This window comes from Manis javanica, chromosome 4 (assembly GCF_040802235.1).
Source record: "Manis javanica isolate MJ-LG chromosome 4, MJ_LKY, whole genome shotgun sequence".
NCBI lineage: Eukaryota > Metazoa > Chordata > Mammalia > Pholidota > Manidae > Manis > Manis javanica.
Genome location: NC_133159.1, coordinates 15,408,655 through 15,429,978, shown reverse-complemented (window position 1 = coordinate 15,429,978; position 21,324 = coordinate 15,408,655). Strand labels below are relative to the sequence as shown.

General features: G+C 37.9%; 1 protein-coding gene across 12 annotated transcripts in view; it reads left to right on the top strand.

The window, feature by feature from the left end:
* EIF4G3 (eukaryotic translation initiation factor 4 gamma 3) overlaps positions 1-21,324 on the top strand; it is a 377,936-nt gene that overhangs the window by 134,966 nt on the left and 221,646 nt on the right. For all 12 annotated transcript variants that reach the window (XM_073233344.1, XM_036999821.2, XM_036999830.2 and 9 more), the window contains exon 3: positions 8,280-8,408. In XM_073233344.1, coding sequence (XP_073089445.1) covers positions 8,280-8,408 — 129 coding nt within the window. The remainder of the gene's footprint in view (positions 1-8,279; positions 8,409-21,324) is intronic.

The following is a 21,324-nucleotide window of genomic DNA, read 5'->3' as shown; positions in this document are numbered from 1 at the left end:
TTTCTTGGCTATTGTAAATAATCCTGCGATAAACATAGGGGTGCATCTGTCTTTTTGAAATTAGGCTTCTGCATTCTTAGGGTAAATTTCTAGGAGTGAAATTCCTGGATCAATTGGTATTTGTATTTTGAATTTTTTGATGAACCTCCATATTGCTTTCCACAATGGCTGAACTAATTTCCATTCCCACCAGCAGTGTAGGAGGGTTCCCCTTTCTCCACATCCTCACCAATATTTGTTGTTGTTTGTCTTTTGCATGGTGGCCATCCTTACTGGTGTGAAGTGATCTCATTGTGATTTTAATTTACATTTCTCTGATGATTAGCGATGTGGAGCATCTTTTCCTGTGCCTCTTGGCCATCTGAATTTCTTCTTTGGAGAAGTGCCTATTCAGATCCTCTGCCCATTTTTTAATTGGATTACTTGTGTTTTGTTTGTTGAGGTGCATGAGCTTTTTATGTAGTTTGGATTCAACACTTTATCGGATATGTCATTTATGAATATATTCTCCCATACTGTAAGATGTCTTTGTGTTCTATTGATTGTGTTCTTTGCTGTATAGAAACTTCTTAGTTTGATGTAGTCCCACTTGTTCATTTTTGCTTTTGTTTCCCTTGCCTGGGGAGATAAGTTCATGAAGAAGTTCTCATGATTATATCCAAGAGATTTTGCCTATGTTTTTTTCTTAGAGTTTTATGGTTTCATGACTTACATTCAGGTCTTTGATCCATTTTGAATTTACCTTTGTGTATGGGGTTAGACAATGATCCAGTTTCATTCTCTTACATGTAGCGGTTCCGTTTTGCCAACACCAGCTGTTGAAGAGGCTGTCATTTCCCCATTGTATATCCATGGCCCCTTTATCATATATTAATTGACCATATATGCTTGGATTACTATCTGAACTCTGTTCTGTTCGACTGGTCTATGGGTCTGTTTTTGTGCCAGTACCAAATTGTCTTGATTACTGTGGCTTTGTATTAGAGCTTGAAGTTGGGAAGCAAGATCCCCCCTGCTTTATTCTTCCTTCTCAGGATGGTTTTGGCTATTCAGGGTCTTTTGTGGTTCCATATGATTTTAGAACTATTTGTTGCAGTTCGTTAAATAATGCTGTTGGTATTTTGATAGGCATTGCATTGAATCTGTAGATTGCTTTAGGCAGGATGGCCATTTTGACAATGTTAATTCTTCCTAGCCAAGAGCATGGGATGAATTTCCATTTGTTAGTGTCCTCTTTAATTTCTCTTAAGAGTGTCTTGTAGTTTTCAGGGTATAGGTCTTTCAATTCCTTGGTTAGGTTTATTCCAAGGTATTTTATTCTTTTTGATGTAATTGTGAATGGAATTGTTTTCCTGATTTCTCATTCTGCTAGTTCATTGTTAGTGTATAGGAATGCAACAGATTTCTGTGTATTAATTTTGTATCCTGCAACTTTGCTGAATTCAGATATTAGTTCTAGTAGTTTTGGAGTGGAGTCTTTAGGGTTTTTTTATGTACAATACCATGTCATCTGCAAATAGTGACAGTTTGACTTGTTGTTTACCAATTGGGATACCTTTTATTTCTTTGTGTTGTCTAATTGCCATGGCTAGGACCTCCAGTACTATGTTGAATAACAGTGGGGAGAGTTGTCATCCCTGTCTTGTTCCCAATCTTAGGTGAAAAGCTTTCAGCTTCTTGCTGTTAAGTATGATGTTGGCTGTGGGTTTGTCATATATGGCCTTTATTATGTTGAGGTGCTTGCGCTATATACCCATTTTTTTGAGAGTTTTTATCATGAATGGATGTTGAATTTTGTTGAATGCTTTTTTAACATCTATGGAGATGATCATGTGGTTTTTGTCCTTCTTTTTGTTGATATGGTGGATGATGTTGATGGATTTGTGAGTGTTGTACCATCCTTGTATCCCTGAGATGAATCCCACTTGATCATGGTATGTGATCCTCTTGATGTATTTTTGAATTCGGTTTGCTAATATTTTGTTGAGTATTTTTGCATCGACATTCATCAGGGATATTGGTCTGTAATTTTCTTTTTTTGTCATGTCTTTGCCTGGTTTTGGTATTGTAGTGATGCTGGCTTCATAGAATGAGTTTGGAAGTATTCCTTCCTATTTTTTGGAAAACTTTAAGGAGAATGGGTATTATGTATTTTCTATATGTCTGATAAAATTCAGTGGTTTATCCATCTGGATCGGGAGTTTTGTTCTTGAGTAGTTTTTTGATTACTGATTCAATTTCATTGCTGGCAATTGGTCTGTTTAGATTTTGTGTTTCTTCCTTGGTCAGTCTTGGAAGGTTGTATTTTTCTAGGAAGTTGTCTATTTCTTCCAGCTTATCCAGCTTGTTAGCATATTCATTTTCATAGTATTCTCTCACAATTCTTTGTATTTCTGTGGGATCTGTCATGATTTTTCCTTTCTCATTTCTGATTCTGTTTATGTGTGTAGATTCTCTTTTTCTCTTAATAAGTCTGGATAGGGGCTTGTCGATTTCATTTTCTTTCTCAAAGAACCAGCTCTTGTTTTCATTGCTATTTTCTATTGTTTTATTGTTCTGAATTTTATTTATCTTCTCTGATCTTTATTATGTCCCTCCTTCTGCTTCCTTTGGGCCTCAGTTATTCTTCTTTTTCCAGTTTCAATAATTGTGACTTTAGACTATTCATTTGGGATTGTTCTTCCTTGTTTAAATAGGCCTGAATTGCTGTATACTTTCCTTGTAGAAATGCCCTCACTGCGTCCCACAGATGTTGGGGCATTGTGCTGTTGTTGTCATTTGTCTCCATATTTTGCTTGATCTCTGTTTTAATTTGGTCATTGATCCATTGATTATTTAGGAGCATGTTGTTAAGCCTCCATGTGTTTGTGAGCCTTTTTGTTTTCTCTGTGGAATTTATTTCTAGTTTTATATCTTTGTGATCTGAGAAGTTGTTTGGTAGAATTTTAGTCTTTTTGAATTTAATGTGGTTCTTTTTGTGTTCTAGTATGTGGTCTATTCTGGAAAATGTTCCATGTGCACTTGAGAAGAATGTGTATCGTGTTCCTTTAGGTGTAGAGTTCTGTAGATATCTGTTAGGTCCATCTGTTCGAGTGTGTTCTTTAGTGCCTCTGTGTCCTTACTTATTTTCTGTCTGGTGGATCTGTCCTTTGGAGTGAGTGGTGTGTTGAAGTCTCCTAAAATGAATGCATTGGATTCTATTTCCTCCTTTAATTCTGTTAGTATTTGTTTCACATATGTTGGTGCTCCTGTGTTGTGTTGCACATATATTTATAATGGTTATATCCTCTTGTTGGACTGACCCCTTTATCATTATGTACTGTCCTTCTTTATCTCTTGATACTTTCTTTGAAGTCTATTTTCTCTGATACAAGTACTGCAACACCTGCTTGTTTCTCCATTTTGTATGCAGGAAATATATTTTTCCATCCCTTCACTTTTAGTCTGAGTATGTCTTTGTGTTTGAGGTGAGTCTCTTGTAAGCAGCATATAGATGGGTCTTGCTTTTTTATCAATTCTATTACTCTGTGTCTTTTGACTGATGCATTCAGACCATTTATATTTAATGTGATCATCGATAGATATGCACTTATTGCCATTGGAGGTGTTGGATTCATGGTTACCAAAGGTTCAATGGTTGCTTCTTTACTATCTAACCGTCTAACTTAACTCTCTTATTACACTATTATAAACACAGTTTGATGATTCTTTATTTCTCTCCCTTGTTATTCTTCCCCTTACATTCTCTCTATATTTGGTGTTTTATTCTGTACTCTTTTGTGTTTCCTTTGACCACTTTTGTGTATAGTTGATTTTATTTTGCATTTAGTAAGTATTTGGTGGTCTGCTTTCTTTGCTGTGATTTTATTGTCTCTGGTGACATCTATTTAGCCTTAGGAATGCTTTCATTTAGAGCAGTCCCTTTAAAATATCTTGTAGAGGAGGTTTGTGCGAGGTAAATTCCCTCAATTTTTGCTTATCTGGAAATTGTTTAATCCCTTCTTCAAAGTTAAATGATAATTGTGCTGGATACAGTATTCTTGGTTCAAGGCCCTTCTGTTTCATTGCCTTAAATATATCATGCCATTCTCTTCTGGCCTGTAAGGTTTCTGTTGAGATGTCTGGTGATAGCCTGATGGGTTTTCCTTTATAGGTGATCTTTTTTCTCTCTCTGGCTTCCTTTATTACTCTGTCCTTGTCGTTGATCTTTGCCATTTTAATTCTTATATGTCTTGGTGTTTTCTTCCTTGTGTCCCTTGTGTTGGTAGATCTGTGGGCTTCCATGGTCTATGAGACTATTTCCTTCCCCAGCTTGGGGAAGTTTTCAGCAGTTATTTCTTGAAAGACACTTTCTATCCCTTTTTCTCTCTCTTCTTCTGGTACCCCTCTAATGCAAATATTGTTTTGTTTGGATTGATCACACAATTCTATTAATATTCTTTCATCTGTACAGATCCTTTAATCTGTCTTTGCCTCAGCTTCTCTATATTCCTCTTCTCTAATATCTGTTCCATTAACAGTCTCTTGCCCCTCATCCACTCTGCTCTTAAGACCTTCTATTGATTGTTTCATTTCTTTTATCTCCCTCTAGACTTCATCCCTAAGCTCTTGCATATTTCTCTGCAGGTCTTTCAGCATGGTTATGACCTTTATTTCACATTCTTTCTCAGGAATTCACCTGGCCTCTCTCTGGGGTTGTCTTGAGTGATTTTTGACTGGACCAGGCTCTTTTGCCTTTTCGTGGTGATAGAACTGGTTGCAGGCAGGTGGCGCATGTGTCAGCTGGGAGAACAAAGTCCCTTGCGACTTGCTGGTCGGTTTACCCTTCTCCGCTGCCTGTGTTGGTTACCCATAGACAGGGAGCACTGTCTGGGATAATCTCCGGAGCTGCCATGGTGGGGTGGCCCTCGGGATAGCGTAGAGCACTGCTGGGGGTCCCAGATGCGCTGGGTGTGTTCTCCTTTGAGAACGGTGCCCCTTCGTTCCATCTGGACCTTGCTCTGGCTCTGTCTGCCTGTGTCAGTCAACTGGGTGCATGGGGTAGCCTCTGGTTCAATCCCTGAGCTGCCATGGGCAGGGCGGCCCTTGGGATAGCCTAGGCACCTGCAGGGGCTCGCAGATGTGCTGGGTGTGTTCTCCTGCAAGAATGGCTCCCCTTCGTGCCTTCTGAATGTTGCTCCAGCTTCTGCTGCCTGTTCCATTTACCCACACAGCAGAAGCAGTTCCTGGAATAATCTCCTGAGCTGCCGTGGGCGGGACAGCCCTCGAGATAGCCTAGGGCACTGCAGGGGGTCGCAGATATGCCAGGTGTGTTCTCCTGTGAGAATGATGCTCCTTCGTGCCTTCTGGAACGTGCTCCGGCTTCCTCTGTCTGTGCCAGGCAGCTGCATGCCAGTGGCAGCCTCTGGGTCTGTCCTGGTTAGCTGTGTGGTGTGAGAAGACTCTGTGTGCTTGCTGTCGACAGGGCTGTTTTCCGGCTGCCTCACAGCTGTGTCGGGTCAGCCAGTTTGCTGGCAGTGCCAGCCCGGGGGAATGAATGGCAGGCTGCTTATCATCGTGATGGGCTTTGGGGCTGCATTACCCCCCAGAGGGTAGGTCACCTGAAGCTCGTTAAGATTCCCAGCCTTCTGGTCTGAGTGTGCTGGGATGACTTTGTCCAGCTGTTAAGCCCTTGTCCCTTTAGGACTTTTAAAAAGCACCCACTTTTCTTTTGTCCCAGGGAAGCCAGCTGTGGGGACCCGCTTGCAGTCTCCATCTTGAATTTTACCTTTCCTTTTCTCTAATATCCAGTACACCATACATTGTGTGTCTGTGCTCCTGGTGCACATCACTAGGGCTGGTAATTTAGCCATCCTCTGCTTCCACTCCCTTCCCACTCTGATTCTTTTCCTCTCACTGGTGAGCTAGGATGGGTGGAGTGCTCGGGTCCTGCTGGGTCATGGCTTTGTATCTTATCCTTTTCCTGAGATGCTGAGTTCTAGCAGATGTAGATGTAGCCTGGCTGTTGTACTGTATCTTCTTGTCTCTCTGTTAGGCCTAGTTGTATTTGTTGTATTTTCAAAAATACATATGGGTTTGGGAGGAGATTTCCACTGCCCTACTCATGCTGCCATCTTGAGTTCCTATGTGTTTTAATATTCTTAGTCAGTAATAACTTTTTTTTACATTTATCCATACTATCGTTTATTGCCCTGGGTAAGTTTAGTCTTTGTTTTAACAGGATAAATTGGGAGAATTGACCTAACATGGATTTTATATAGCTAACTCCTTTGTTCTCATTTTATTTCATTGTGCAGATTTCTTTTTTAATGTTAAAGTATATATACATTTTGATATTTTACCTTAGTTGGATGTCAAAATAATTTTTTCTAAAGCATGTGAAATTAGAATATAAATTTATAAAGCCTTATTGGGGAGAAATTTGTTTTCAGGAACTCTACATTTAAGTTACTAGTTTTCTAAAGTGAATGTTTAAATAGTAATCCAATTTTTATCCTTTTAAAAATTTCCTCAATAAGATTTATAAATGCTGTCACATTTTGTGGTTAACCTCATGCTCTTACAAAGGTAATTTTCACTAAAAAGTGGAAACAGTTTTTGAAGAAAATCATAAAGCTACTTAAAAAGCAAGGAAGAAATTTCATACAATTAATTAAAGTCTTAATCTGGTCACATCCTATCATCAGTCATGTCTCTTTTAGCCTCTCAACTTTGATTATAGTTAGTTCTCCATGAGTCCATTTTATTTCTGCATTGGGATCAAGTCGCTGAGCCTATAGGTGTTTATAACTGTTTTAAGTTAGGTTACCAAGGGAGTAGACTCTGTTCACAGTTTCTGACTGACTGAGTGAATTCAAGGAAAATCAAATATCATTTAATGGAGATCACTTTCCTTTCTGCCAGGGCAGACTTTCTAATTCTGTGATACAATTCAGGGGATCTAATAAATTAGATGGGGAAAATATGTGATTGAATATTATCATTTCTTTAATTTATGAATGTTGGCAACAACTGCCATTAGTCCTTTTTAACATGCTAATAAACACATATATTACTGTATCACAAATTTTAATTCCTGTATTTCAGTATAATTGGTTTTTGTCATAGTCTGATGTATTTTATGCACTTAAAAATGTGATTCTAGGAAGAGTCTGTAGTTTCAATTAGACTGCAACAGGGTTCATAGCTCCTCCAAGAATCCTTTTTTAGGTTCCTTTTTAAGAATCTCACTTTAAGGAGAATGGATTCTTTCATATTAGATGACTGCTGAGTTGCGCCCATTTGTGGAAGTTTGTCAAACTGTCAGTGCTGGTCTGGGTTAGACTATGATAGAGAGGAGCGGGCTAGGATTGATGTCCAAGTGAAATGGGTTCATGTCCATTACAGGCTGATGGGCAGTTTATTGCCAGCAAAAAGTGGGAACATGTAATTTTTGTTTGCATAGAAACATATGCTAGCTATTTTTCTATTGTACAACTTCATGACTATTGACTGTGTTAGAAAATAAAAATGAGAAAAAAAGAGAAACACCTGTAATGCTTTCTGTAAAGATCTTTGTGTATCTCCTTAAAAAATCTTTTAAATATATTACACATACACTGTTGAGTATGTGTATATGCACATGTCTATTATAAATACATATGCACACACATGTAGGCATGCATGTAGAAATATGTACATGCACACATATGTTTATATGTACATGTACATATATGTCACATAAGTAAGATACCCCTTTTTGGTTCAGATTTATTGAGGTATAATTTATGTAAGTGAAATTCACATGTTTTTGTGTACAGTTCTGTGAGTTTTGACAAACACACAGAGACATGTAATCCTCACCACAGTCAAGGTACAGAATAGTTATGTCACGCTCCAAAATCTCCTTGCATCCCTTTTGTAATCAGCCTCTTCCCCTTGTAATCATTTAACCCTTTTTTGTTCCTTTTATAAAATGTCATATAAATGACTTCCTACAGTATACAGTTTCAAGTCTGGCTTCTTTCATGTTGTGTATTTTATTCCTTGAACATTTTTGGTTTTAGATTATGCTTCAAGAATCTTAACAAAATGATTATAGTATTCATGTTTATTTTTTTCTAATTTTTTTCTAACAGTCTCTTTGCTTCATTTTTGGAAATCAGCCTTTAGTCACTCTAGCCCTTATTTTAGTATAAATTGTGAGGTAGAGAACCCAATTTTTAAAAATTAGTTCATCTAAAGTTATTAAAGTGAAGTTACTACTATAATACTTTACTAAATAATTGATTTCCTTACAGGTAACACAAGTAGCAAGACAGCCAGGACCTCCGACCCCTTCCCCTTATTCAGCACATGAAATAAACAAGGGGCATCCAAATCTTGCGGCAACGCCCCCGGGACATGCATCGTCCCCTGGACTCTCTCAAGTAAGAAAAACGTTTATTTTCTTTTAAAGGAATTTCCATGTAAAAGCAGCTTTTCTGTTTTTCTAAAGCATTAACTTTTAAGCACTAACATATAACATTACCTGAAGAGTAATATCTGTTTTGTCTTTTGCATTTTTTAGACATAACACCCATAATGGTGGCTGCTAACAATTTTGTACATTTTATTTATGGAGGAATTTGAAATGAACTGTCAGGGATACTTAGTTTTACTTTTTGTTGTTTTAGAAATAAGGATGCAATTCTAAAGTCCATTAAAGACCCCACAAAGCATTTGTTTGCTTTTTAATGTGTAATCTGCTAGTCTCCTTTCTTCTCCCAGTTTGGTGTAGTGTTGGTTATTTTCTACTTTTTTAGAAAGTGTCTTTTCCCTCTTGAGTAATTTTAATGGGCGTTTTTTTTTTTTGGTTTGGTTTTTTATTTCATAAATAGGTTGGTTATTGGAATTTGTTGAGCTTAAAATTTTGGTGAATTGTTGAAGACTAGTGTACTCTTTAGCATTATTTCCAATTAATAGGTACAGCAGATATTGAAACACTGTTTTAAGAAAATGTCATTATGGGTTTGTCCCCAGCATTTTAAGCCATTTCTCAAGATACTGTTTAACTTGTACCAACCCACCATCACATGCTTGTTTGGTCTACTTTGTGATTGAGAGTGGGCTAGAGTTATGAAGGCCTTTCTGGAATATGGAGATAGTGAAGCCATTTGACTGATGCTGTTTGAGATTGTCAGTATTTATGCATAAGAACTTTTGTTTTTGATAATGAAAATTAATTGAATAACATTATTTTCAATTTTGGCTTTCATTTTGAGGGTTTCCAGAGCTTGAATAATAAGAGATATAAGGAATTATTTATTAAAAATAATACTAAAAGCTGGTGATTATAAGTTAGGTGCTGATTAGTGACAGTTTAGACTATAAAGTGGAGAAGAAATGTACAGCTTGCCAAAACCATAACTGAAATTGTCCTATTAAGGAATATATAAACTAATTTGGACTGAGTACTGTGCTTAAAATTTGTCTAATTATTCCTAGTTTTGAGTTTTAAAACTAAAACATGTCAAAATGAACTCTTAATTATTTAAAAAGAGTTCTTGTTGGTTTTCATGGCACTGAACAGAACCACCTAAGCTATTAATAAGGTATGTTAGTCAGAATCCAATCAGAAGAGAGAAACTACTTGAGTAGGGAAAGTTTAATAGAAAGGATTATTGAATTGGATTGATGAGGGAGTGGCTAATAAAAAAGAGAACTCTAAACAATATAACAGTTGCAAATATAAGGAGCATCTGTTTCTTCTGGGGCTGAGATTAAATACCTATGGAAGAGCCTTCTCCAGGGCTCAGTGTGCACAGCTAATAAGGCTCACCTTATGATAGAGAAGTCACTGTAGAATCATACCAGTGGAACATGCTAGCAATTCTTCCTCTGGAACTTACTGGAAATTTACTCTATGGAGTGTTGGGGAAAGCTGGTCGCTCTAGCCCTAGTCTCCTTTAGCAAAGAGCTGCTGCAATACATAGTGGCTAAAAGGCTCCTTACAGCATCTCTGTCACAGACACTTCGGTAACCTTGGATATGCTGGGTCATACATCCCATGTGGTAGAGCAGCTTGTATTACAAATTAAACCTGCTGCAGAGCCTTCTTTTGTTCGATCCCTCAGTCAAATTTGGAAACCTCCAGGTAACTTTATAGTAGGTTGAGGTTTAGCACACTCTAATGTAGTGCATTGTGCCTTCAAAATCCAAAAAACGCCTATCAAACCTTGTGCCTCCTTTGTTCATAGTAGTGTTAGGTAAGAGACTGCTCCCTCAATCTTGGGCTGAGATCTAGACCATGTTGGATAGGGCATGATATGGCTCCCTGAGTGGTAGAGAGAGAAATTGCTGTGGTGCCAGGGCAGTGGAACTTATTAGAAATCCACCTTCTGGAACTTGCCAGAATTCTTCCCTGTAGGATGCTGATAGAAAGAAAGTTCTCACATAGGTTTCTTAGACAAGGCACTTTGCTGCAAAACTGCTTGAGAGGGTGCCAGGGGGAGCTATTGGCCACCACATACTGCTGGCTACTGTGCAGTGTAGCAGAAGCCTGGCACTGAAGAAGCTATGCATTCTAGAGAGCTGGGCACTTGGAGAAGCGAGATTCTAGAGAAGCTACCTGTACTTCAAGAAGGACCAGGAAGCAAAATCCTGTCCTTCTGCAATGTCTAAACAGTGCCCTCTACTGGCAAAATTTACAATTGTGCCCGCTGAAATGGAAAAATATTTAAAGAGCACAGATCCACTTTTACTGTGCAGGCAAACAAGGTAAATTTTGAGCTGAGAGACAAGCAGTCGTTAATAACTGGCACATAAGAGGGAGAGCTTAGTTTTCCATTCCAAATTCTTATGGTTTCAAGTTGTGATTTGACTCAAGCAGTTGGCCCAGAGCACTTGAGTTTTGTGAAAGATAGCACTGTTTACAAATGCATAGTTCACATTTAAGAAAGGATGACCTCATTGTGCTCTTGGTTATTGGGCCCACAGTGCCCTTCTGTATGCCATTTTATTGGTTTGCTTTAGAAGTCAGAGTTAATGAGTTCCAGGGAAAAGAGTTACGAAATATTATCTTGCTTTCCTTTGTGGTCTCTTTTGCTACCATTTTGCCTAGTTTGATGAAATTACCCAGTAAATCTGGTTCACAGTCCCCTTTTTTCCTTTACTTTTCAGAGAGACAGGCTTATACAGATTCATTTGTTTCCTAACAAGGTCTTAACATCTGTTGATAGAATAAAGTTTTTCTAAATTGGCATACCTGGAAAAATAGGGAGTTTTGTGGGAAACTCAGTTTCCTTAGGTTTAACAGTTGACATGTTTGTGGATGATAATGGAAAGCAGAGCCTTCAAAATAGGAAAAAAAGAATTATAGGCTTAGAGTCAAACAGACTTAGGTTCTGTCTGTTTCTTGGTCTGTCTCTTTCTGGTTACATGATGTTGGACAAATTATTTAATATCTCTAGAAATTCTTTTCTTCATATATTATATAAGGGAGAATTAGAATCCTACCAACTTTAAGAAGGTTGTTATGAAGATTATATGAAGTCCTGTCTTAGAACAGAACACACTAAATGGTTTTAAAAAGTAGCATTTATTATTTTCATATCTTTCAGACTTGATCCTCAAGATTTATATGTGTGTGTGCAAGTATGTGTGTCTAAGTCATCTAATTTGGCTACCTGTCTGGTACTAGTGTGAAATTGAGAAACTCTCCCCTAGAGTTTGAAATGTGTTCCAGGTCTTTGCTTATCGTAGGTCTTTGCTTTATCCCTTCTAAGATAAAAGTAGAGGCCAGGCTTGGTCATTTTCTGTTGGCAATAGTGTGGTTTATTATTGTGCACTATTTGATATCGAACCAACTAAAGATAAGATTAAAGAAATATCTTTAGCCACATGCTTTTTTTGTTGTAACAGTCTCCCTTTCTTATGTGAATCAGATCTTTTTGTCCCAAGTGTCTACCTGTGTCTGTGACTTAGTGTTTGACAGTAAATTAATCTGTTAGGGACTATGTGAAGGCAGGTAAGCTGAAGAAAAGTGAATTTCATAGCTTTGAAACATAAGACAGGGAAATGTAAAAAAATTGTTCTCCATCTCTTCTTCATATGTTGCAGTGGCAACCTCTTCACCTGCTTCTTGCCCTTCAAAATAGGATTTTATACATGTGTGTTCATGTACGTAACACATGTACACATGGCAAGTTTTAAGGCGTTATGCACATTTTCCTTTCTTATATTTCTTTTAAATCTTTCTAGCACTCTCCAATTTGGAGGTTTTGTTTAATTAAAGTGAAAGATTTTCAACAATTAGCAATTAATATTTAAAATAACATTTTCAAACTATGGTTAATTTGTGAGACACAGAGTCTTTATGTGTGGATTCTATTCACTTGCCCTGAAATGACACCCCTTTAACTAAAGTCTCTAAGCCCAAAATGTCCTTTCTCTGGGAATGGTAAAGAATTTGGAATTTAAAAGTGTCTTTTGGTGCAGATTTCAAAGTAAGCAGAGAAATGCACTGTCCTGGGAGTCAAGAGACCTGGGTTAGACTCCCAACCTTGCCAATACTATTTTAACATTCAACCCACTGAAAATTCCTATTAATGCTGTTTTCCTCTTTGTATATAAGAAGCTTGTATTGAATGAGATCTGAATTCTCTTTAAGATCTCTATGGGCTTTTGGAAGCAAGTAGCCAGTTATTATTATTAAAATACTTTGAATTCTGTTTTAGATTGAAAATTAGGCAAAGTTACGCATTTTGTTTCATTTTGTATCTTTAAAAAATATCAAAATTTTGAAATTTGAATTGCCTTAAATACTTAAGGAAAATAAGTGTCTCATTTTATTGCTTAATTGTTGGTACACATTTGCTTTAACTCAGTTAATTTTCACAGAATTGAGCTAAATTACAAAGCCAGGAGATCAAACTGGCACTGATTACCAGGTTCAACAGCTAGGCCTTTTCTTTTTTCTCTTGGCGTCACTGTAGACTCATACGCTATGTTCACAGTAATTAGTGAGAAGAGATGCTCAGAATATTGCCAAAGTAGAGTGATACATGTTTTCTGCCTACTGTTTCAGAAAGTTTCTTCTGTTTCACCTTCTCTTCTGAGAGATCAAAGTCGTGTTATGTAGTGGACTCGAGTTGGTGATGGTAGATGAGCCGGTGGTTAGATTCTTTACAGTCTCTGGAAATACTAAACAAAGGATTTCTTCACTGAGGAATAGTGATGGGTCATGATATATATTTTAACACTACAATTTTAATTACTAGTACAGAGTCAATTTCAAATGACTCAAGGACTCTGCAGTCTTTTCACTTTATCCAACTTCCAGACTTCATTTTCCTTTCAGAGGTCTGAGTTTTACTAGGGAAAAATTCGCAGTGTTGCCTTGCAGTTGTTGATTATTTCAAGCATTGCAAGCTGCTTTTTCTTTATTCCTTTAGAGTGAAAAAGACAGTCTCACTCTAGAAAATAACTAAGATATTTATTAAAGTAAACCATGATTTTCTTTACTGCATGTAAGTTTTTATGTTTTTTTAAATGTTTTGTGTTTTACTGTTTTTCATGAGGAAAATAAATTCTGATTTTAACAGCTCTTGACAGTCAACCTTGCCTACAGATAAAGTAGAGAAGGCTTTGGAAGCTTTATTCACATTTCACTGTTGAAATAGATGAGTATTGAATATCCTTAAAAAAAAGCACAGCAAAATGTATCATTTTTATACTTGACCTCTTTCCCATGGATGCCTAAGGACACTTTTGAGGTGAGTGGCATTTGGATGTGCTCATGGCACATAGGGGTTTGATGTGAGCTCAGAAACCTGCAGTACTGACTGCATTGAGGGGGCTGACTCTGTTGGTGAAAAATACTCTGTTTTGTTATTTTTTTTAAGTTGGCAATATACGTATTTACTTAAAAATTTACATCTTGTTGAAAATTTCTTCAATAAATATTGCCTTTAAACACTTTATAAATTAACATGCCTTTACAAATGTTAGTAGTATAGAAGTAAGTTATAAAAGCCTGTAACATATCCACATCATTTTTTATGTCAGTGGTTTCATCTAATTATTCTTAATAATTGCTAAATAATTTCCTCTGATAGTAGAAATTTATTTTAATGTGGTCACATTGATTAGAGAATTTCACCTCTTTTGTCATTTTTTGTTTTTTTTTAAAACAAAGCAGTTGCAACCATATTTATAAAGTAGGATTTCACCAAATGTTTTCCTATTAGGTGGATTTCATCTTTTATGTAGGTTTGTAACTTTCTATGAAACATGCCTAAAGTAATTTTTATATGCTTGTTTGATTATGCTTTTCTTTCCATTGAATGTAGCTAGAAAAAAAGTCCCAGTGAATTTCTTTCAAAACTTAGGTGGTTTTTAGGTGTTGCTGCAAGAATGATTTAGTCCAGTTATTATTTCCCACCCTAAACCCTAAGTTTTAGATTTTTAAAACTAGAGCCCATATTTCAAAATAACTAATATATGTAAAGAGTGAAAAATTTAAAAAGCAATCCTACATTGATTCAATACTATTTTAGAAAGCCAAATAATCTTGTAAGAACAAGTTGTGATTTCTCAAACATTTCATATGTTGTCTTTGATGTATGCTCAGTTTTTTGTTGATGATGTTGTGTATTTTCATCTAAATCTGTCAAGAGGAAAAGTGTAGGATTTTATCCCCTTTACATTTAAAGAGTTTGCTACGGACACATCCCAGGAGGTTCTTGATTTCCCTGGTTACCATTCATCTGTTATTTTATTTTATTTTTATTTTGGTATCATTAATGTACAATTACATGAACAACATTATGGTTACTAGACTCCCCCTTTTATCAAGTCCCCACCACATAACCCATTACAGTCACTGTCCATCAGCATAGTAAGATGCTATGGAATCACTACTTGTCTTCTCTGTGTTATACTGCCTTCCCCGTGCCCACCCCCTACAATATGTGTACTAATCGTAATACCCCTTTTCCCCCCTTATCCCTCCCTTCCCACCCATCCTCCCTAGTCCCCTTCCCTTTGGTAGCTGTTAGTCTTGGGTTCTGTGAGTCTGCTGCCATTTTGTTCTTCAGTATTTTCTTTGTTCTTATGCTCCACAGATGAGTGAAATCATCTGATACTTGTCCTTTTCCACTTGGCTTATTTCACTGAGCATAATACCCGCTAGCTCCATCCATGTTGTTGCAAGTGGTAGGATTTGTTTTCTTCTTATGGCTGAATAATATTCCATTGTGTTTTTGTACCTCATTTTCTTTATCCATTCATCTACTGATGGACACTTAGGTTGCTTCCATATCTTGGCTATTGTAAATAGTGCTGCGATAAACATAGGGGTACATATGTCTTTTTGAAACTAGGGTCCTGCATTCTTAGGGTAAGTTCCTAGGAGTGGAATTCCTGGGTCAAATGGTATTTCTATTTTGAGTTTTTTGAGGAACCTCCATACTGCTTTCCACTATGGTTGAACTAATTTACATTCCCACCAGCAGTGTAGGAGGGTTCCCCTTTCTCCACATCCTTGCCAACGTTGGTTGTTGTTTGTCTTTTGAATGTTGGCCATCATAACTGGTATGAAGTGATATCTCATTGTGGTTTTAATTTGCATTTCTCTGTTGATTAGCGATGTGGAGCATCTTTTCATGTGTCTGTTGGCCATCTGAATTTCTTCTTTGGAGAACTGTCTGTTCAGATCCTCTGCCCATTTTTAATTGGATTATTTGCTTTATGTTCATTGAGGTGCATGAGCTCTTTGTATATTTTGGATGTTAACCCCTTGTCGGATATATCATTTACAAATATATTCTCCTGTATTGTAGGATGGCTTTTTGTTCTAGTGATGGTGTCCTTTGCTGTACAGAAGCTTCTTAGTTTGATATAGTTCCACTTGTTCATTTTTGCTTTGCTTCCCTTGCCCGGGAAGATATGTTCATGAGGAGGTTGCTCCTGTTTATGTCCAAGAGATTTTTGCCTATTTTTTTTCTAAGAGTTTTATGGTTTCATGACTTACATTCAGGTCTTTGATCCATTTTGAATTTACCTTTGTGTATGGGGTTAGACAATGATCCAGTTTCATTCTCTTACATGTAGCTGTCCAGTTTTGCCAACATCAGCTGTTGAAGAGGCTGTCATTTCCCCATTGTATATCCATGGCTCCTTTATCATATATTAATTGACCATATATGCTTGGATTACTATCTGAACTCTGTTCTGTTCGACTGGTCTATGGGTCTGTTTTTGTGCCAGTACCAAATTGTCTTGATTACTGTGGCTTTGTATTAGAGCTTGAAGTTGGGAAGCAAGATCCCCCCTGCTTTATTCTTCCTTCTCAGGATGGTTTTGGCTATTCAGGGTCTTTTGTGGTTCCATATGATTTTAGAACTATTTGTTGCAGTTCGTTAAATAATGCTGTTGGTATTTTGATAGGCATTGCATTGAATCTGTAGATTGCTTTAGGCAGGATGGCCATTTTGACAATGTTAATTCTTCCTAGCCAAGAGCATGGGATGAATTTCCATTTGTTAGTGTCCTCTTTAATTTCTCTTAAGAGTGTCTTGTAGTTTTCAGGGTATAGGTCTTTCAATTCCTTGGTTAGGTTTATTCCAAGGTATTTTATTCTTTTTGATGCAATTTTGAATGGAATTGTTTTCCTGATTTGTCTTTCTGCTAGTTCATTGTTAGTGTAGAGGAATGCAACAGATTTCTGTGTATTAATTTTGTATCCTGCAACTTTGCTGAATTCAGTTATTAGTTCTAGTAGTTTTGGAGAGGAGTCTTTAGGGTTTATTATATACAATATCATGTCATCTGCAAGTAGTGACAGTTTCACTTCTTTCTTACCAATCTGGATGCCTTTTATTTCTTTGTGTTGTCTGATTGCCATGGCTAGGACCTCCAGTACTATGTTGAATAAAAGTGGGGAGATTGGACATTCTTGTCTTGTTCCTGATTATAGGTTAAAAGCTTTCAGCTTCTCGCTGTTCAGTATAATGGTGGCTGTGGGTTTGTCGTATATGGCCTTTATTATGTTGAGGTAGTTCCCCTGTACCCTTTTTTTTGAGAGTTTTTATCATGAATGGATGTTGAATTTTGTTGAATGCTTTTTTAGCATCTATGGAGATGATCATATGGTTTCTGTCCTTTTTGTTGATGTGATGGGTGATGTTGATGGATTTTCAAGTGTTGTACCATCCTTGCATCCCTGAGATGAGTCCACCTGATCATGGTGTATGATCCTCCTGATGTATTTTTGAATTCGGTTTGCTAATATTTTGTTGAGTATTTTTGCATCTGTGTTCATCAGGGATATTGGTCTGTAGTTTTCTTGTAATGTTTTTGCCTGGTTTTGGTATTATAATGATCTTGGCTTCATAGAAAGACTTTGGGAGTATTCCCTTCTCTTCTATTTTTTGGAAAACTTTAAGGAGAATGGGTATTATGTCTTCTCTAAATGTCTGATAAAATTCAGTGGTGAATCCATCTGGCCTGGGTGTTTTGTTCTTGGGAAGTTTTTTGATTACTGATGCAATTTCATTGCTGCTAATTGGTCTGTTTAGATTTTCTGTTTCTTACTGGGTCCATCTTGGAAGATTGTATTTTTCTAGAAAGTTGTCCATTTCTTCTAGGGTATCCAATTTGTTAGCATATAGGTTTTCATAGTATTTTCTAATAATTCTTTGTATTTCTGTGGCATGTGCTGTGATTTTTCCTTTCTCATTTCTGATTCTGTTTATGTGTGTAGATTCTCTTTTTCTCCTAGTAAGTCTGGCTAGGGGTTTATCTATTTTGTTTATTTTCTTAAAGAACCAGCTCTTTGTTTCATTGATATTTTCTATTATTTTATTCTTCTCAATTTTATTTATTTCTTCTCTGATCTTTATTATGTCCCTCCTTCTGCTTCCTTTGGGCCTCATTTGTTCTTCTTTTTCCAGTTTCAATAATTTTGACTTTAGACTATTCATTTGGGATTGTTCTTCCTTTAAATAGGCCTGGATTGCTGTACACTTTACTCATAGAACTGCCTTTGCTGTGTCCCACAGAAGTTGGGCCGTTGTGCTGTTGTTTCCATTTGTTTCCATATTTTGCTTGATCTCTGTTTTAATTTGGTCATTGATCCATTGATTATTTAGGAGCATGTTGTTAAGACTCCATGTATTTGTGAGCCTTTTTGTTTTCTTTGTACAGTTTATTTCTAGTTTTATATACCTTTGTGGTCTGAGAAGTTGGTTGGTAGAATTTCAATCTTTTTGAATTTCCTGAGGTTCTTTTTGTGTCCTAGTGTGTGGTCTATTCTGGAAAATATTCCGTGTGCACTTGAAAAGAATGTGTATCATGTTGCTTTTGGGTGTAGAGTTCTGTAGATGTCTGTTAGGTCCATCTGTTCGAGTGTGTTCTTTAGTGCCTCTGTGTCCTTACTTATTTTCTGTCTGGTGGATCTGTCCTTTGGAGTGAGTGGTGTGTTGAAGTCTCCTAAAATGAATGCATTGGGTTCTCTTTCCTCCTTTAATTCTGTTAGTATTTGTTTCACATATGTTGGTGCTCCTGTGTTGTGTTGCACATATATTTATAATGGTTATATCCTCTTGTTGGACTGAGCCCTTTATCATTCTGTAATGACCTTCTTTATCTCTTGATACTTTCTTTGTTTTGAGGTCTATTTTGTCTGATACAAGTACTGCAACACCTGCTTGTTTCTCCCTATTGTTTGCATGAAATATCTTTTTCCATCCCTTGACTGTCAGTCTGTATATGTCTTTGGGTTTGAGGTGAGTCTCTTGTAAGCAGCATATAGATGGGTCTTGCTTTTTTATTCATTCTATTACTCTGTGTCTTTTGACTGATGCAGTCAGACCATTTACATTTAGGGTGATTATCGATAAATATTCACTTATTGTCATTGTAGGCTTTGGATTCGTGGCTACCAGAGTTTCAAGGGTAGGTTCTTTACTATCTACCCATCTAACTTAACTCACTTATTACACTATTACAGTCTGATGATTCTTTATTTCTCTCCCTTCTTTTTCTTCCTCCTCCACTCTCTATATGTTAGATGTTTTATTCTGGACTCTTTTGTGTTTCCTTTGACTCATTTTGTGGATAGCTGATTTTATTTAGCATTTAGTTAGTATTTTGTTGGTATACTTTCTTTGCTGTGGTTTTATTTTCTCTGGTAATATCTGTTTAGCCTTAGGAGCACTTCCATCTAGAATAGTCTCTTTAAAATACACTGTAGAGATGGTTTGTGCAAGGTAAATTCCCTTGACTTTTGTTTATCTGGGAATTGTTTAATTCTTCCTTCAAATTTAAATGATGATAGTGCTGGGTAGAGTATTCTTGGTTCAAGGCCCTTCTATTTCATTGCATTGGATATATCATGCTATTCCATTCTGGCCTGTAAAGTTTCTGCTGAGGAGTCTGATGATAGAGAGCTTAATGGGTTTTCCTTTGTAGGTGATCTTTTTTCTCTCTCTGGCTGCTTTTAATACTCTGTCCTTGTGTTTCATCTTTGCTGTTTTAATTATTATGTGTCTTTATGTTTTCCTCCTTGGGTTCCTTGTGTTGGGAGATCTGTGGGCTTCCATGGTCTGAGAGACTGTTTTCTTTCACAGCTCGGGTAAGTTTACAACAATTATTTCTTCAAGGACACTTTCTGTGCCTTTTTATCTTCTTCTTGTACCCCTATAATGTGAATATTGTTCCATTTGGATTGGTCACACAGTTCTCTTAATATTCTTTCATTCTTAGAGATGCTTTTATCTCTGCCTCAGCTTCTCTGTATTCCTGTTCTCTGATTTCTATTCCATTTATAGTCTCTTCCACCTCGTCCAGTCTCTGCTCTTAAATCCTTTCATTGTTTGTTTCATTTCTGTTTTTTCCTTCCGGAATTCATCCCTTAGCTCTTGCATATACTGCTGTTGATCCGTCAGCATGCTCATGACTTGTATTTTGAATTCTTTTTTAGGAAGATTGGTAATTTCAGTCTCACTAGGCCCTGTCTTTGGTATTTGAGGGATTTTAGACTGAACAAGTTTCTTCTGCCTTTTCATGGGGGTGGAAGTGATCGCCGGCTAGTTGTGCATGTGTCAGTTGGGAGAACAAAGTCCCTTCGTGCTTGCTGATCTCCTTGCCTGTCTCTGCTGCCTATGTCACTCAGCTGCACACAGGGACCAGCCTCTGGGTTAATCCCCTGAGCTGCCTTGTGCGGGGTGTCCCTCGGGATGGCCTGGGGCACTGGAGGGTGTCGCAGGAGAGCGGCGTGTGTTCTCCCATGAGAACGGCACCCATTTGTGCTTTTGAGATTCCATGCTGGTCTCCCCTGCCTGTTATGGGCAACCACACAGAGAGCAGCCTCTGGGTTGATCCCCTGAGCTGTCGTGGAGGGGGTGGCCTTTGAGATGGCCTAGTGCACTGGCAGTGGTTGCAGGCAATCAGTGCGTGTTCGCTGCAAGAACAGATCCCCTTCGTTCTTCACAGACTCTGCTCCAGTTTCCACTGCCTGTGCAGGTCCGCCACATGCAGGGGGCAGCCTCTGGGTTAGTCTCCTGGTCTGCTGTGGGCAGGGCAGCCCTCAGGATATCCTAGGGCACTAGCGGTGGTTGCAGGCAAGCAGCAGATGTTCACTGTGAGAATTAAGCCCTTTTGTGCCTTCCAAACTCTGCACCAGTCTCTGCTGTCTGTGTCTGTTGACTGCAGGCAAGGGGCAGCCTCTGGTTGTGTCCTGGTTAGCCATGTGCTGGAAGAAGCCTCTGTGTGCTTGCTGTGGGCGGGGCTGCTCCCCTCTTGCTCTGCAGTAATGGCGGATCAGCCGGTTCGCTCGTAGTGTCACAGAGGGGAGTGAATGGCAGGCTGCTTATCACCGTGAGGGGCTTCTGTGCTTCATTGCTACCCAGAGGTGTAGGGCGCCTGAAGTTCCTTAAAGTTCCCAGCCTATTGTGCTTAGTTTGCCAGGACGATTATGTCTAATTGTTAAGCCCTTGGCCCTTTAAGGCTTTTAAAGCGCCCACTCTTCTTTTGTCTCAGTATAGCTGGCTGTGGGAACCTGTTCGCAGTTTTAGTCTTGGATTTTCCTTTTCTCTTCCTCTAATATCCAGTACAGCACTCAGTGTGTGACTGTGCTCCTGGTGCAGATGACTAGGGCTGGTTATCTAGCAGTCATGTGCTCCTACTCTCTCCTCACTCTGATTCTTTTTCTCCCACGCATGAGCTGGGGTGGGGGGAGTGCTCGGCTCCCGCTGGGTCACAGCTTTGTATCTTACCCTTTTCATGAGATGTTGAGTTCTCGCATATGTAGGTGTCGCCTCGCTGGTGTACTGTATCTTCTGGTCTTTCTTTTACGAATAGTTG